The sequence below is a fragment of the Leucopleurus acutus genome (assembly GCF_964270905.1).
Source record: "Leucopleurus acutus genome assembly, chromosome: 7".
In the NCBI taxonomy this organism is placed as follows: Eukaryota; Metazoa; Chordata; class Mammalia; order Artiodactyla; family Delphinidae; genus Leucopleurus; species Leucopleurus acutus.
This window is the reverse complement of record NC_139150.1, coordinates 21,456,089-21,474,937: the sequence shown is the minus strand read 5'-3', so window position 1 is coordinate 21,474,937 and position 18,849 is coordinate 21,456,089. Positions and strand designations below refer to the sequence as shown.

Here is an 18,849-nt window from a genome sequence, read left to right as displayed (position 1 = left end):
CCTAGAATAAAAGATTAAAATAAATGACTGCTTAGACTCCTACAATCCAATAACGCTTTAAAGAACCTAGAAATAAAACATTTGCCTACGGAAAAGCAATATATAGGCAGCTGGTAACTGTGTTACCCTTCAATCAAAAAAAAAAAAACACTTGGTTTGAGATCACACCTCGAAATGTCTCAAAATTTATGTATACTCATCCCTAGGGAAGTCAAAAACTGAACTGGAAAAATGTTCCCACTCTTCTTTGGCATTGTACATATAGTGTGTGTGTGTGTGTGTGTGTGTGTGTGTGTGTGTGTGTGTGTGTGAGAGAGAGAGAGAGAGAGAGAGAGAGAGAGAGAGATGCACAGAAAGAGAGCGAAAGACATCACTCATGCAAATGTGCCAACATGTACTTGTACAAAGGGGGTGTGCCACTGAAGAAGCTATTCATAGGACGGTTAGAAAAGCATTCTGTTTCTCAAAATGAGAACTGTTCCTTAAGTAAAAGAGAGGTGATTAGTACACTTAAGGTTTTTCAGTTTTTAAAGTGGTATGAATATGTGCTTGCTATGCTCTCACTATAACAAGTTTAGATGGATGGCTATGACAAAGAAAATATGACATCATTAGAATTACAGGTAAGACAAGGGGAAACCCAAAGTACAGACAAGAACACAGAAATATTTTTAAGAGAGTACAGATGTCATGACATTTATTAAAAGGCATGCTACAATGCTATACTTGTTAGGAAAGAGATTAGAGATATCAAGTAATAGTCAGCAAATACACAAACAAAAATGGAATATATTGTAGTGTACAGAAGCTTGAATTAACCATGCACTACGCACTTAGAAAATATGTTTTTTAATATTTTATCTTCTCTTTGCATTTATAACATAATTCACTTCAGTAATCACAGAATCCTTTTCTTCCAATGCCACAAACTGTGTTACAAATGAAAGCTGGTACTGCTGCTTATCAAAATATACAAGACAACTGATGTTTTATATAAAACCACTTTATATGTTAACTTGTTCCCAAAAACCGTTTTTTTTTTCTTTTTCGGCCTGGTTTTAAAAAATGTTGTTACAAATATTTACAGCATTTTCTTCTGTTAGATGAACATTCTAATAAACTGAAAAAGGGAATTTTATGAACAGACCACATAAAACACGAGACAATGTCAGAGGCTCCTAGCTGTGCTATTTTTTTTTTTTTCTTAAATACAGTACTGAAAATGCCCATAAAACCCATGTTGTCCTAATCCATTCTGTTCACATTTAAACTCCCATTTTCTCTAAGTAGTCTATTCGCTGATAGGAAATAGAAAGTAAAGGCCGCTTTGCACTGGATCTTCTTTCAGAAAGGAGCTTGGGAAAAGAAATGCTTAACAGAAAGGAGTCAAAACCAGAACAGTCAGTCTTTGGTCAGAGCAATGAGGTGACATTTTGATGCAAAACTTTGCTTGGTCAGCAGTCTTTATAATTAGTACTTTTTGGATGTGGGATGAATTTTTTAAAGATCTGAGTAACAATGGTAAGGGGGAAAAAAGGCTAGAGTATGATTTTTTTTAATGACATCAAAAATAGCTATTTAAATATTTGTTATTACAACTACTACATAGATTCAAGAACTAAAAATAATGTAACAACAACAACAAAAATCTGTTTACAGTGCTGATTTAAGCTTGCCATGAGCAGCTTTCAATCATGACTATTATCACCAAGGTCACTGGACCAGAAAAATATCCCTGTTCTCTGGAACATATGCCTCTGGTTACAGAAACTAAGATGACTACCACAAAGATTACGAGCAGCTCTGTTCTTGGACCTGCACAATGCTATATAATGAATATTATGTGATGAAGGCAAAAAGTGTAACTGAGACTTCATTTTACAGTTACAACTGTTTGCTTGAACGGATGGTGTGTGGGACAACATTCTTTTAAAACTATAATATGTATTTCCTGAAAACCAGAATACTGATACTACCTTAGTCTCAAATAGGAAGAAAAGATCAATTAAGACTACTGAAGAAGGCACATAACCTTTGGTCCTGTTTTGTTTTTCTCCCTCTATAAAACCCCCAAAACTAATATTTAGTAATTTTCTATTTTTTAAATCATTCACAACTAGCTGTTAAAATTTGCTCTGAAAAAAGACTGCAAATAGTCTTGTAGACAATAACACAGCTCTTAAAAGACAGCTGAGTTATATTTTCTTTAAAGAAAAAGTTCTGTGCAATCTAAATTGTATTTCTTTTAGCACAACAGTAGAATATTTTAAGTCTGGCAGTTTTATTCTTGTTAACAACAGATCAAGACAAAGGAAAAGTTAATAAAAATGCTTTTACGCATAGTCATGCTGTCTTTTTGGTTTTAAAAATAGCAGTACACACTAGGTTTTCTAAGAGATAGGCTGATAGTTTGGCAAACAGGGCTTTTAAGTGACTCACTGGGTGGGGGGGGGGGGGATACATACTTTTGAGCTTGTCATCTTTTGTCCAAAAATACTTAGTGGAAACCGAAGAGGAATTACATGTTAATATAAATGTATAACCTTTGCTGCCTAATGACATGGAAGCTTTCAAAAGTTTATATAAAACTGATCAGAGACATTCATGAGAGTTACTTTTAATCAACTGAAGCAGAACCTATAATCACCATCCTAGGTGGAGCCAAAAAAAGGCATTGCTTCCATAAGGAATAGGCAGGCAAAAATTGCGTCTCTAAAAACTGTGAGATTTGCAACTTTCAACAAAATCAGAAACATTACTACAAATTAACATAACAATATTTAGCCTTAAATAACGAATTTATGGCATTCTGCAGGAGCTATTGGGTAATTCTGATACTCTCCTGTAAGTTATCAAATTATTAAGGTTATTTTTCTATTTGTATCTCACAGGAAAAACAATTTACTGCTATGCAAGTTATTTAAATCTCAAAGTAGAACTTTTTGGCATAAATTGCTACTGTTAAACATGTACTGCTATTTTTTAATAAAGTCCTGAATATACATACTTTGTGTCAAAGTCAGACACCTCCAAAAATAAGACAATACTCCTTAAAATTAAGTAAATAAACTTAAAAATAGGATACTATGACAGCTCAACAGCAAAAATAAACATTGCTCAGAAGATATCAACTACATGCATGCCAAAGCAAAAAATACAAAGATCTAGTTTTTCCACTGCCCTGATATTTTAAAATCTTTTTACAGAAACTATACCAACACAAATACTGTAGACCTCTATAATTCAAAGAGCAAATAGCCCAATATGGACAACATCCATGTGCTACAGCTAATTTTAGACACAAATTGATGGTTGCAAACACACTATTTTAAACAAGAATATCTCACCTTTTCCAAATCTTAATTTGATTAATGTTCTTTGTCAATAAATTAAGATGTATGTAATGTGCATATGTATGTACAACACTAGAAAAGTGTATGTATGTATATACACTTATCTATACACACACACACACGCGCGCGCGCACAAATCCCTGAAAAGGATTCAAATGTTCTCTCTCAAATATGAAGGCCATTCCCTACTTCAAAATTACATTCAATACCATTGTGATCTCCCTTCTGCTACACTTCTGCTACACTTACACTGACTGTTATAGGAATCATGAATTAAAACTACACAGTAATTCCTAACTAAAAAAAAACCAATTTAACATGCCACTGAAAATTATAATAGTGCCTGTATGGAAGGAAAAAAATGAAGCAATTTGGGGAGATTTCTTAAAGAAATCGTTTTTTCCCCCTTTCCTATTACTCAGTGTTTTGGTAAAAATATATTTCATAAGTGAAAAAAATAAAAACTAGATAAATGATTATACCTATCAGCCAATAGTAAAATTGATCCATTTGAAAGATCTCAATATAGTGTCCTCCTTTGTATTCTAACAACTAATTGTTGCTCAGCGTTGAGTGAATTCTGCTTTTTAACAATTATCTTTTGTAGTCTCCAATTTTTTATAAAATTTCTTCCTGTGTTCAAATTAATGACTGGAATATAGCAAAGGAATTGAGATATTCTTTTAAAAGGTGAGATGAACCACTCTGAGAATCTGGAAAGTGTAAAAGGGGTGGACAAAAATGACCCTTTTAACAAATTCTGCTTTAAAAAAATCCGATCAAGCACTGAAGGAATTAACAAAAGCAAAGTATCTAACTAAAAAGAAACAATTTTACATTATACAATCACTGAAGCAACATTAAAATGTACTCTCACATTCAACTAAAAAGAGGGACAGAGTATGAGAAGAATCCACCTTCTCATACTCCATATATGTGGGCACTCAGTAATGAAGTTACATTAACAAAGAAAAGCAAGTTCTCACGAGTATATGACAAAAACCAAGTAATCCTGAGACAAATTCTAATGGGTGATAAAGATCAGACAAGATCCAGAACTGAGACTGCATGTTATAGCCCCAAATTGGTATGCTATAACTGGCAGTGACCACTATTGGTCACAACATGAAGAGGCCTACAGGTGTGCACTGAGTTATTCCCCAAACCATTTAACCCTTCCTCACCCCATCTCTATACCAAAGCACCAAAAATTTGAATAGAAACTAGTAGTTATTGAAAATCACTTAAAATTGCAATGAAAAAAACTTTAAAATTCTTACCAAAACAGGGAAAGAAAAAACAAATGCTCACCAAGCCCACGATATAGCTTTCAAGATACTTAGATAAAAGTCTAACCTATTATATCATAAGCACATAATAAGGCACATAATAGGAAATTAAGTAAATACACAGTAATTCTGAATAAGTATTAGAGATTATAGTGGTACAAAAAACCCTTGAGATTGATTTTTTTCTAAAAGAAGACTTTACCAAAAATAACTTTTAAAAAATCTGTCAAACCATATGATAGACCTGAATATTTTCCTTAAGACTGTAAACTTTTTTCTGAAAACAACTATAAAAAAGTAGTTTATAAGTAGGATTATTTTTCTTTTTAAATTTTCCAAGATCATTTTATATTATTCGGCAAGTGTCATTTTGAAATTTAAAACATGTTTTTTCCTAATAAAATTATTAATTATTCTGACATCTTAATAGATCCTGGTTAGATTCCACTTAATTTCCCTGGAGACAGTTGAGACACTTCATTCTCCAAATAGTCTTAAAAAGTTAAAGATATGCAAAGGAGTGTCTTACAGTGGAAAAAAAAAGTGAAAGAAAACACGCAGATTTATAAATTTGCTTCCAATACAACCCAATTTGTTAATGTATAGTAAGTATCAGTATATGCCAAATAACTGATGTAACTTATAAGGGAACACAGTTTTCTAGAGGAGTCAAACTTCTGAATCATACAGTTAAAATCTTGGTTGTAGGTAATTTAAATTACTTATGTCAAGTAATTTTAAAAGTCTATATGTTTAAATTTTTCAAAGTACAAAGGAGTTTAGAAATGTTGTATAAGGCTGATCTGGACCCAAACGAAAAGAAAGACCATCCTCTTGAAATCCAATTTAATATAGGGAATTAAATTATTGAAAAAAAATTTTTTCCTGATTCTTTTTTCCTGAAGATTATTTTCATTTTAGAAACTATGGGACAGGAAAAACACGCCTCTGGTGACGTATTGGCAGAGGGTTTAAGGGAAAAGAGAACATCCCATGATTTTTTGAATATACTTGAATATCAAACTCAGGAAGAGTTATTTTTGTGAAAGAGGCAGAATTGGTCTTGAGCTGCTTCAGTCTATGTCTGAAGGGTTTTACTAAAATTATGGTCCAGTCTTAGGAGAAAAATTCACAGAAAAGTTAGATTGTAGATTTTGAGAAGGAAACTCTGAGGTGGTGATTTTCTCCAAGGTCATGGTTATGAAGTTCAATGAGAGCCTGGATTGCTTCTTCCACAGATCCCAACTGAATGAGTGCCATTTTGCGATCTTTCCTGAAAACGGTAGAAGAAATAGAAAAAGCATATAGAATTAATTTTGCCTACAAACCTCTTCCCCAGACCTAGAAGACTTCATTAAACTACCTTAAACATTTACAGATCATATTAAATAATGTTAATGTATTTCTTAAAAGCATGGACTTACTGAAAGAATTTAAAAGCCTTCACTGAACATCCGGCGTCTGTGAAAAGGTTCTTCAGATCATCTACTGTAACAGAGGGGCTGTGAAAACATTACAGAGAGAGTCAACTATCTTATCCCTAATTTTTAAATGATGCAAAAATTAACTCCTGAAATCATCAAGTCTCCAGAATTTTCACATTTCAAAGAGCATAAAGCCACGCAATGAAGACATGATTTGCAAGTGCCCTGAAAGATGTTCAAGGTTGATGCATACATGTTCTCAAATGATGGAATTTTGCCTCAAATCTTTTGCACAGGACATGGGCAGTATATAAAGAACAAGAAAATCTTTCTATATTTATTCTTTCAATGGGATTATTACCCACAATTAACTCTAGCACTTCCAAAGATACTTCCCTAGCTCTGACTTGTCTTCTATGGTCCAGTGTTTTCCACTACTAGGCCAGTAGATTTTCAATTACTTTCAGGGTAATTATGAACATGTGTATGTGGTAACCAGGTTCTAAGATAGCCCCCAACTACTCTTGCCTCCTAGTATTCACACTTTTGGTACTCCCCTCCCATATCTAATAAGGATGTCCTCTGTAACCCTCAGGGTATTGTAGATATGACACATGTGACTTCTGAGGCTGAGAGACACTGCAATTTCCACCTTGCCCTCTCTTGAATCACTAGCTTTGGAAGAAACCAGCTGCTATTTCATGTGGACAATCAGCAGCCCTATGGAGAGCTCCTTGTGGCAAGGAACTGAGGCCTCCTGTCAACAACTAAGTATATGGTGAGCCACTTTGGAAGTGGATTCTCTAGCCCCAGTTAAGCCTTCAGATGCAACCTTATGAGAGATTCAGCCAAAACCACCCAGCTAAGCCACTTCTGGATTCCTGATTTACAGTAACAGTTTGAGATAATGAACATCTACTATTGTGTTAAGCTGTTAAGTTTTGGGGTGATCTATTACGCAGCAGTAGATAACTAATACAGTGGTCTATCACATGAGAGTCAACTGACTAAAAGCAGACTCTTCCTCATCTCACAACTCCCAGCAAGGAGGGTGTTACAGAACAATAATTGGCTCTGTAAGGAGACAGATATAAGTTCACATTCTATTTTTCATTCACCTGGTATGTCACTCTTAAGTTACTTAATCTGAGTCTCTCACTTTCATTGTTAAAATGAAACTAATGACCTTTACTCCAAATGTTATTATGGATAAATTGCTAGAGACAGAATGTAGAATAGTGGTTACCAGGGACTGGGGTTAGAGAGAAACGAGGAGATACTGTTTAATGGGTACAGAGCTTCAGTCTGAGATGATGACAAGGATCCGCAGATGGATATAAGTGATGGTTGCACACTATGAATGTACTTAACGTGAACGTACACTCAAAAACGGTTAAAATGGTAAAACTTAGGTTATGTATTTAACCACAATTTTAAAAGAAGATTATGGAGATTAAATGAGGTAACACACGTAAAACACCAGCACAGTGCCCAGGCTTGGCAGATGGTTAAAAAAAGTATTAACGTCTTTTCTCTCTTCTACCTACATGTCCAATGCAGGTTGCAACTTGAGACCAGCTCCTGGATAAATGTACTTAAGAGGGAGCCTGCTTTAGTATTTAAATATGTTGTCTCTCTCCCTGACTCTGTAGTGATGAGGTGCTAAATTTCTAGATTTTTTTCTCAAGTGACTCTTCCAGTTGCCTGGCTGGCATGAGGTTTGAGCCATTGCCCAATTCGGATTCAAGGTTTCTCCATATAGCCTAATTGGAGACTAGCTAGGAGCCTGGGCATTCAACAGCATTTTGAATAATTATTTTCTCTTCCTATTCAAATCCCATTCTCATTCTCAGAAATATTCCAGTAATGTACACTTCTCCATTCCCTCAGTCTTTAACTTTTCACACAGGTGCTCGCACACAACTATACCCCACAGCTTTTACCCTTCCTTCCCAAAGCTTATCCCTCTTCATGTTATATAAAGTTATATAAAATTGCCAACTTGGGACTTCCCTGGTGGCGCAGTGGTTAAGAATCCGCCTGCCAATGCAGGGGACACAGGTTCAAGCCCTGGTCTGGGAAGATCCCACATGCCGCGGAGCAACTAAGCCCATGTACCACAACTACTGGGCCCGCACTCTGCCACAAACAAGCCACTGCAATGAGAAGCCCGCACACTGCAACAAAGAGCAGCCCCTGCTCACCACAACTAGAGAAAGCCCAACACAGCCCCCTTTGTACGTCAAGGATTTCAAGAATTAAAACTGGGGCTGCCAGGTGCTTTCTATAAAGGGCCATACAGTAAATTTCTTAGGCTCTGATGGCCATACAGCCTCTGTTGTAACTATTCAGCTTTGTTGTTATAGCTCAAAAGCAGCTATAGCTAATACATAAATGAATAAATGTGGTTGTGTTCCATGAAACTTTATTTATGGAAGGTGAAATTTTAATTTTATGTAATTTTCTCAAATCACAAAAATTTTTTCTTTTGTTTTTCCGTAACCACTTGAAAATGTAAAAACCAATCTTAGATCATGGGCCTTACAAAAACAGATGGATTTGGACCATAGGCTATAGTTTGTCGATCTCTAAGTTAGATGATGACTAAAGAACAAGTCTGCTACAACACTGGTTAAATACAGAGTGGTTACAAGAAAATTTTTAGCTTTTAGATATATATATGGCTTTGCAGCTTGTAGGTAAAAAATAGAGAATTCAGTTTTACCAAATTCTTAGATACATAAATTATTTGATTTTGCTATGCTGGTCACTAAAGGGTCTTTACTTATACAAAAGGATGAACAAGTATACACCAGTGGAATATTTCTGCACAGATTTTTGCCATTCTATAACTGAAAGTTAACAGGCGCTAATTCTCTGTTTGGAAAGAAAAATTTAAAACATTGCTATCTTTCACTTTCATAGTGTATGGTTAGAGATAAACTTCTTAAGACATGATGGCAAATAAATCATCTTACGAGAAATTAGTGAATAGGACAACTGCTACGTTAGAATAATTTCAGTTTTTACTCCCCAAACCATATACTGTAGATTATTAATCATCTAAATGAATAGTAACTAATTAGATACATACGGGATGTTGGAAAGATGCAGAGTAGCTGATGGTGGAAAAATATTCTGGAAGTTTTTAGAGCCAGGCTTTTTAAAGCGATGCAAAGGACTATTGCTAAAATCCTTAGTCAGACCTTGGTCTTCTTGTCCCTCTCGAGGAAGCTGAACTGCTTGATGTTTGGACAGTGTAGCACGAAGCACTTTCCCATAAAGTCTCTGACCACTCAGATGGTTCATTGCTGGTGCATAAGAAGAAAATAAGGAAAGTCTGGGTACTAAGATAGAGTCTCTGTAAAACTGTCTATCATAATTCTTTTTATTTAGTCATTTAAAAATTATACTGTCAGTTTGAGGGCTTAAAAATGGTTTTAAATTTAAAAACTCATATACGAAAATGTATTAAATGACTGTTTTTCTGTAATGAAAGAAAAGCAATACAACGAAAAGTAACTATTTTCCTAGCAGAGTGCTAGAAAGTTCCAGAATGCCTGAAACATACCACATGTTCAGGAAATGATTATTGAATAAATTAGTTTAATCTCAAGTAAATTTTTTTTAAACATCTTTATTGGAGTATAACTGCTTTACAACGGTGTGTTAGTTTCTGCTGTATAACAAAGTGAATCAGCTATACTATACATATATCCCCATGTCTCCTCCCTCTTGTGTCTCGTTCCCACCCTCCCTATCCCACCCCTCTAGGTGGTCACAAAGCACCAAGCTGATCTCCCTGTGCTATGTGGCTGCTTCCCACTGGCTATCTATTTTTAATCCCAAGTAAAGCTTTTTATAATAAAAAATCTGAGTAATAATATTTCAACAGCCACTATAATAATAAACGGTGAGATTGTAGAATGACACTTTCTTGAACCATCATTATGAAGTATTCCCAAACTGTTATGCCATGCAACAGTTCTAGAAAACTTAATTTGAAAGGAAAATAAATAAGCAAACAAACAAATAAAATGAAAGAAAACAAGTCATGTTTATTAGTTTAAAGCTAATGGAAAAACCCTAGAGTCAAAGCTCTAAACATCAACAATATATTCAAATAGATAAATGAACTTCAAAGAATAATAAATATTTTAAAATCTTAAAATATAAGCAGATCCAAATAATAATAGAGATATTAACATAAGGAGGTGCTCTTCCTACTAGCCATAAGTTTATTTTACAGGAAAATTCACATACAAAAGGGGCAGGTTATCATTATTATTATTAATCATTAGTACCTAGCTGAGCTTGATTTGCATCTGCCATCTGAACCAATGCATTTTCTTTCTTATTAAACATTATCTTCACTCGATGTACATCACCATATACTCCTAATTAAAAAGACAAAACAAAACAATTTTTTAATGCTGATTGTGTAATGTTCAATTAACTTTACTAATATATTTAAAGAAAGTTTCTTTTCTCATACTATATGCTTGCCCTGGGCAATTTCATACAAATGCTCCCAAATTTGTAATCTCTTCTATGTTCCAGATTTATTAATCTAGTACCCCCTTTCACCTGGATGTCCCATAAACACTTCAACTGATTCACCTGCTCTTTCCTGCACCCTCCTGTGTTCACTAACTCTGTTGATAAACAGTACCATCATGCACATATTTGCTCCAGTCAGACATCTGGGAGTCATCTTTTGACTTACCCCTTTCCTTAGACACTTACACATCCAGTCAACTACCAGCACTCACTGATTCTATGGCCTAAATATCTCTCACATTTGTCCACTTCTTCCCATCCTCACTACCATCAAACCTACTATCACCAATTCACATCTAGACTATCATCATAGCCTCCTAACTGATCTCATTACATCCATTTTTTCTATGCTAGCGTTCCCCAAAGTGGGTCCCACATCCCCAAAAGCAGGCAAAATGATTCACTGGGATGTGGGAGGAAAATAAACTTTTACTTGGACTGATTTGTTTATATAAACCAGTATGAAAAACTACATTTTACTAATTTTCAACATATAGAAGAAATTATATACAGAAGTTTCTACAGTATGAAGGGCATTCTCTCATTTTTTAAAATTTAGTGTATTAATATATATTGCAATTTATGTGGAACAGGGTATCACCAATATCATAAAAATAAGATCTTTAAACAGTAGCATCATTACCATACTTTGTAATAGGATGAGAGAATGACTATGACAATCTTCAAGGCACACAAAGGAGTATTGGTTATCTTGTGGGCAAGCCCCTAAGAGCAACTAAACTGAAGAGATGAATGGTAGTTTTAAAATTAAAAAAAAAAAAGACAAGTATTCCAAATTTGCTGCCCTTTTCAGAAATGACAAGTGGCTGAAATAGATACTCTGTAAAAAATAACACACAATTTGTTCTTCAAGCTGAGGGTGATATTTTTCTAAATGAGTGAGAAATTAACTACTTTTGGAAAGAAATGTGCTCTGGCTATTAAAGAGACATGAACATTTAGCATTAATAAATGATTTTGTTAATGAAAATTACATAAATGTGTCATGAATAAAAACTTTTACAGTAACTGCAAATGAGTATAATGTTTCTCTGTGGGCTGATAGAGATATTCTAAAATTGGACTGTGGTAATGGCTGCACAACTCTATAAATTTACTAAAAATCACTGAGTTGTACATCTGAAGTCAGAGAATTGTAATGGCTGTAAATTATATCTCAAAAACGCTGTTAAGGGCTTCCCTGGTGGCGCAGTGGTTGGGAGTCCGCCTGCCAATGCAGGGGACACGGGTTCGTGCCCCGGTCCGGGAAGATCCCACATGCCGCGGACCGGCTGGGCCCGTGAGCCATGGCTGCTGAGCCTGCGCGTCCGGAGCCTGTGCTCCACAACGGGAGAGGCCACAACACTGAGAGGCCTGCGTACCGCAAACAAAACAAAACAAAAAAACCTATTACCCACTCAAAAAATTTGAAACAATTTTCCATCCTCTTAAAAATTCTTCCACATGAAGAGTGAGTTTTAACCCCATTATGCTAATGTTAACAGTTTTCAAGATCAACTAATTTAACAAGAGGAAAAATGGAACTTTTCTAGGTAAAGTACAACAAAATTTAGTGGATTAGACTGAAAAATTAGTATCATAATTATTTAGTACAGCAACAATGAAACACTTCCATTCAAATCACCTATCTTTTTTTTTTTTTTTTGGCCATGCCCACGCAGCTTGCAGGATTCTCAGTTCCCAGACCAGGGACTGAACTTGGGATCTGGCAGTGAAAGCACTGAGTCCTAACCACTGGACTGCCAGAGGATTCCCTTGCATATCTTTATGAGGTATCTTTTTCATTTATGACAACCATTAAGATCAAGTACTAAAATAAAGTGAATTTAGAATCAGTTCGTGGGATACTGAACCAAAATGAAAAAGGTTTTTGAAAATAATGAAACATATTAAATCATACTTCTCACTAAATGTTAATAGATTTTTATTTTAAAAAGTGTCATAAGAAAAATCTTTAAAATATTAAATATCACTTCATTGCTCTTATATTTGTTTGTACATATTATACTAAAGACTATAGTAAAAGATGGATGAAATTTATGAATAATTAATCATATATAGATTAGGAGTACCTGGCTAAATATTTTTTTTAACTGAGAAGCACACTATTGGAAAGTTAGGGGATTATTTTTATAATCAACATCCCATTATGCCTCTCTCCTGTTTAAAACTAGTCAATGGATTCCCACTGTTCTTAAGTTAAAAACGAAGCTCTTTAATATAGCTTATAAAGCTCTTAATGACCTTGCCCCTATCCATCTGCCCAGCTTCAACATGTCTCTCCCTTACACTCTTCATTGAGCTTCCTTCATTTCTATGTTCCACGAGTTCTGTCTCTCACTGCTACTATCTGTGAAAGGACATTTGCCCTCCCTTTCTGCCTGGCTAATGTGTCCTCATTTTTCACAAGTCAGCTTAACTATCATTTCTACTGGTACATCATCTTTGATTCCCTCAGCTAGGTTAGGTCTCCTAGCTGTATGTTCCTATTACAATCTCTATTTCCCTTTTTATAAAATTTTGTTGTAACTGTAATCACTTACTGTCTTCCTTGCTATTCTATCCTCAGTGTCAAACACACTAGTAGGCACATAGCAGTAATAAATATTACTAAATGATGCAATATGCTCAATTCACATCATAGATAATATAAAAAACAACAACAAAAAATTTTACTTACCAAATAGGATAAAAAGTCCATGTGGTGTAATAAGCTGTTTGAAAAGGATAACACAAAATATCAGTGTCTAAGTAAAAATTTTAAGTAAGTTTACTTGTTCAAAGCACTGACTTTTTACATGCTGCTTCTATATATACTAGTGATGAATTTTAATAAATATTCTTAAAATAAACATTTTCATTGAATTTAACTCTAGGTCAGAAGCTACAATACCTCCTCCTGAAAGACTTTTTACATATAATACTTTTCAACTCACATCAGGATTAAGATTGGTGACAAGTAGAACAGAATTTCCCGGTATACCACCAGCCCCAGGAATGGCCATCCTTCCAGTGACGGCAGAGGAGGTGATTGCGAGAGGACCAAGAGCTCCGGGACCTAGTCCAGCTGGGACTGACAGACCTTTTCAAAACATCAAAAGCATTTCATATTCTAGTTATCTGGAGAATTACAACACTTAATACAACTTAAGTAAATAAATGAAGACAAAAGCAAAAGTAGAGAAGAAAATGTTTCAAAGCTACCATAAGGATAACAAAGGTCAGTTTTCTGCCCTCCAGAGTCTGTCTGGAAGTAGAGCTCTTTATTCGTTGATACTATCATACTTAGTACTTTATTATTTATACAGTGCTTTGCATAGCAACCAAATTCACTGGTCTTAAAGCCATCAGGTTTTTCAAAGGGTCTATAACTACAAGTACTCCTTCTATTTCTTAAAACAAATATATTCCAGCACATTTCTCTAAAGTAGATGTTATTTTCATATTGACTTCTACCATAAAACCAGATACATATTTTTGTAAAAAGTCCTTTAGCAGAAGTCACATATATGCATGCTAGGTAGTAATGCATGTTCTAAAACTGGACTATGGTAATGGCTGCACAACTCCGTAAATTTATTAAAAATCACTGAGTTGTATACCTAAAACAGGTAAATTGTATACATACATTCTGCATGGGGAAAAAACATTTTGTAACCTTGCAAAACATTATTACCATCAAGAACAAATTTATAGAATTCAATATTCTTTTGCAGCAAGAATTTTCAGAGCTCTCTACTCCCCCAGATATTTCAGAACTACTGAAAGTTCTACAATACTGGAATATTGACACTATATACTATACCTAAAACACTACACTTCCTCAGAATGTCCCACTATTTGTATTCTCAGCTTAAAAATTATCTAAGATAAAATCTCTAGTTGATATAAAATAAACCAGTTATTTAATTTATTGATTCTTTAAGCTCAAAATTCCTTATAATAGACAGAGTCTGGCCAGTTTATCACAAATCATGTAATTAAATTGCAATATAGTTTACAATCATACTATTCTGCTTGACAATCTAAGGAAAGTTATTATTACCATCATCTTGCTGAATTTTAAAACCGTGCACATCACCTTCTTAGGGTGGTTGCTTTTCCACGAAATCTATACTCAATAGTCTTTTGTATGACCTCTTCCCATGCCCCTGCAACTTTTGAATAACTTCCTTAAGTCTATTATATACCGCCAACACTACACCTTAGCTACACTGTAGGGTATATACATGTGTGTATGTGTATATGTACATCCCCCTGCTACACCTTAAAAGTCTTATCAACTCAGGAGCCCTCTTTACACATTTTTTCTCTTTCTTAACATCTAATACAGTGTTTTATACATACAGTGTGTAGAAAGAAATAACTAAAATGAGGGAAACCATATATCACTACCTCCAAATGTATAAAAATTAAACTTTTGGGCGCTTCAAACACATAAAAACAATGTATAATGCCTTCATTTTAATGGGATAGGTAGAATTACTCACTTAATTAAACATACGTTAAGATGTCTTAAAACCACCAAAAACCTAAAACTTAAATGAACCTCAACCTTTTAAATCACTCTTTTCTTTTTAGTTAACTTCATCCTCTCCAGTGAAGAGAGTAGTTAAAATTCCCAGAATTAGAAAGGTAGGATACAAAGATTACTGCCAGAAAGCAACAATGTTGCAATTTAAAATAGTTATATTCATAAATCACCTGGAAGCTGTAAAAAGGTACTGTGTAGACTAGGCTTAACACTAAGCCACTCTTCTTTCTAATCACCAACCTCAAGTGTATTCTTTAAGCACCAGCAATAAAATCATAAAGTATTTTTTTCTCCTCCTTAAGTTATGATCAAATTCATTTTGTTTACTATTTGGAAAAGAGTCAGAGAGCCATTATCAAAGTATTAACTGATTGCTATCTCTTAATTATTTCTATTACTTAAAGAAAAAAATATATTTTTTTCCTGAAATAAAACAGCATGCATACCCTCTACGGTAATCTTCTAAACCCATTAATCAAAAAAACAAAAAAAGAGGATTTACAAATAAGTTTAACAGTAAATGTTTATTAATTCAAATGTTTGCTGACTGCATACTATGTATTAAATGCCATCAAAGGCATTTAAGGACTCAAAGATAAATAACACACAAGTCTGTTTAACATGTAATTGATAAGCTTATAAGCAAGCAGTTCATATATTTTGTATAATAACCAAAAAGGCAAATCAGAGATTATTAATATAGTCAACCTATAGTTATCTGTGCCAATGGCAAGTATAAATGATGCAGAATATATAAGGGAATTTTGGAGTTGAGAATGGAACCAGAGAGAATTATTTATAAACACAAGGAAGCTGTGCATCATATATTGTACATGAGCCACTTCTATGACTGAAACACCTAATGCTTTTATTATAAATCCTTCAAATATGGTAATATTTTTCATTTTGATAAGTTCCTGGAAAATACAGACCATCATTAAGAAATCATTTCAAATTCAACTTTAGAGTTAGTCACCTGTAGCTTGAGGAAATCCAATGGCTGGGGCAAATCCAGCAGCCCCTGCATATGGTGAGGAAATTATTCCTGGTGCACCTAACGGGGAAGAGAAGCTAAAATAAATACACTACCTTCTATAAATATGGTTATAGCAATATAAAATGGCTATATGAAGGTGTATTACTGATAAAGAGATTCTGTTACAGAGTAAAGATTTGTTCAACAGGTGATCCTTAATGGTAAGTGAAGAGCCTCTGCCACTTTCAGAGGCTAACCCCTTTCAACTGGGTTCAAGGTTCAAGAGTACAGCTAAAATATTATTTAATTTTGAGTTATTAGTTTGCTACTTAGTTTTAGTTTATTTAGTTTTGTTATTTAAGTTGATATTCTTGTCCTTATTTAGAGCATTGTTTCTATGCAAAAATCATCAAATACTTATTAAATTGTACTGTACCTGGGGGGTACTGTGCTGACAAAAAGAAATATGAAATAAAAATCCTTGCCTTTGAGAGGTTTTACAAACTAAAAGTATGAATTACAGGAGATTCACAGGCTGAGGATATATGGGTTTAATACAAATATACTGTAAGTGGTCTAAGAAGAAGGGATTGCAAAGGATCACTGTGATTGTTTGAAGGTCTCTCAGGAGGTAAAACTTGAGCTGGACATTCAGTAAGTGAAAAGCAGTGCTTAGTGTGCACTGGATGCTAAACAAAGGCTGGTATTCCCTCTCCTTTTAGAAGCCTGGTGACTGTGAACCATCAATAAAAACAAGAGTTAGTTCCAATGGAGGAGTCAGTACTAGTAGGAAAACAATCTGGTTTGGGACAAGTTAAGGTTGAGGTGACAGTGAGAAACTCAAATGGGAATGCCACAAGTGGAAATGAGGGGGCAAACTCAGAATTTCTAACTATTACAAGACACAGATTTGTAAATCATCTATATAGAAATAAGTGTGAAAGCCATATGAATGAGAGCTCCGCTAAAAAGGGCACAAGGCAAGAAATGAAGAAAGCTAAAAATAGAACCTGGGAGTATTAGTACACTTAAGTGGTAGAGGAAGGAAGAGGAACATTCTAAGGAAAAGAGAAAAACCTTAGAAAGCAAAACAAAACAGTGAATTATAGTCCCTCAGGATCTAGAGACATAGAGTTTTAGGGGAGGGGGCCTTCCATAAAAGTCAAAGAGAGTGAGAAATGTAAAAGGTAAACAATAGTTTTAGAGCAACAGTGAGAAGCTAGACTGTAAGAGTCAAAGGGAAGGTTTTGGGGTTTTTTACCTTAATGATAGGCTGATATGCATATTTATAGGAGGAAGTATGTAGGCTACATTTTCCAGAGGAGTTAAAAGATCATATAAGTTTATTCTCTTCATTAAAGATAATTATTTAACAGAATTTATTAAATATGTAGCTGTGATTAAAATAATTCAAGAAAATACAGTCATTGAGAGACTTCAGGGACAGAGCTAGCAGAGAGAACCAACAATAAATGAAGACACAGAAAATGAGAATAACTGACAGAGTGATGAAATAAGAAGGGAAACATATATTTATTGAAAGCACATTAGGAGGCAAGCATTCTTCTAGTGCTGAGGAAGCAATGAATAAAGCAGACAAGAATCTCTGCCCTTGCTAAACTTACATTCAAGTAGGCTCAAGATCATAGGTAAAATGAAAACAGAAACAGACTCACAGACTTAGAGAATGAACTTACGGTTACCAGTGAGGAAGGGTGGGGGGGAGGGACAATTAGTGAATTTGGGATTGACATGTACACACTGCTATATTTAAAATAGATAACCAACATGGACCTATTGTATAGCACAGGGAACTCTGTTCAGTATTATGTAACAACCTAAATGGGAAAAGAATTTGAAAAGAATAGATACATGTATATGTATAACTGAATCACTTTGCTGTACACCGGAAACTAACAAAACACTGTTAATTAACTATACTCCAATATAAAGTAAAAAGTTAAAAAAAAAGATGATAGGTAAAATGATTCACTTTCATAACAGAAATAACTATATTTAAGGCATAAAGGAAGACTTATCAGAGAGGCTTCAGTACAGGTATAAGTTATCGCAAAAATTTACACTAGAAAATTAAACATACGAAGAGATATGGTAGGGATTTCCTGGTGGTGCAGTGGTTAAGAATCCACCTGCCATTGCAGGGGACACGGGTTCGAGCCCTGGTCCAGGAAGATCTCACATGCTGCGGAGCAACTAAGCCCATGCGCCACAACTACCGAGCCTGCGCTCTAGAGCCTCCAAGCTACAACTACTGAAGCCCAAGCGCCTAGAGCTCGTGCTCCGCAAAAAGAGAAGGCACCGCAATGAGAAGCCCATGGACTGCAACGAAGAGTAGCCTCTGCTCACCGCAACTAGAGAAAGCCCGCATGCAGCAACGAAGACCCAGCACAGCCATAAATAAATAAATAAATTTTAAAATATATTTTTTAAAAATAAGAAGAGATACTGTAGATTGTATTACTGTTGCCAAGTATTCACTTGACCCTTCCATGTAACTCTGGTCAGTCATGTGACTTGCAGTGTCTCCTGTGGGAGAAGCATACATTTCTATGCAACACCCACCGCACACAGTCATGTGATAGGAACACACGGACAAACAGGACATAAACTGCCTCTATGCAGAAGCTTTAAGAGGCATTATGGGTTTACACCAGCTCTCTTATTTTTTTAC

The 18,849-nt window shown here is 34.8% G+C and overlaps 1 protein-coding gene across 3 annotated transcripts in view; it reads right to left on the bottom strand.

Annotated features, from left to right (window-relative positions):
- Window positions 1-621: 621 nt before the first annotated feature.
- PTBP3 (polypyrimidine tract binding protein 3) overlaps window positions 622-18,849 on the bottom strand; it is a 101,103-nt gene continuing 82,875 nt past the window's right edge. For all 3 annotated transcript variants that reach the window (XM_082843452.1, XM_082843451.1, XM_082843450.1), the window contains 7 exons: window positions 16,158-16,235; window positions 13,584-13,729; window positions 13,328-13,361; window positions 10,371-10,463; window positions 9,161-9,377; window positions 6,067-6,144; window positions 622-5,915 (listed from right to left, as the gene is read on the bottom strand). In XM_082843452.1, coding sequence (XP_082699578.1) covers window positions 5,783-5,915; window positions 6,067-6,144; window positions 9,161-9,377; window positions 10,371-10,463; window positions 13,328-13,361; window positions 13,584-13,729; window positions 16,158-16,235 — 779 coding nt within the window. In that variant the 3' untranslated portion in view covers window positions 622-5,782. The remainder of the gene's footprint in view (window positions 5,916-6,066; window positions 6,145-9,160; window positions 9,378-10,370; window positions 10,464-13,327; window positions 13,362-13,583; window positions 13,730-16,157; window positions 16,236-18,849) is intronic.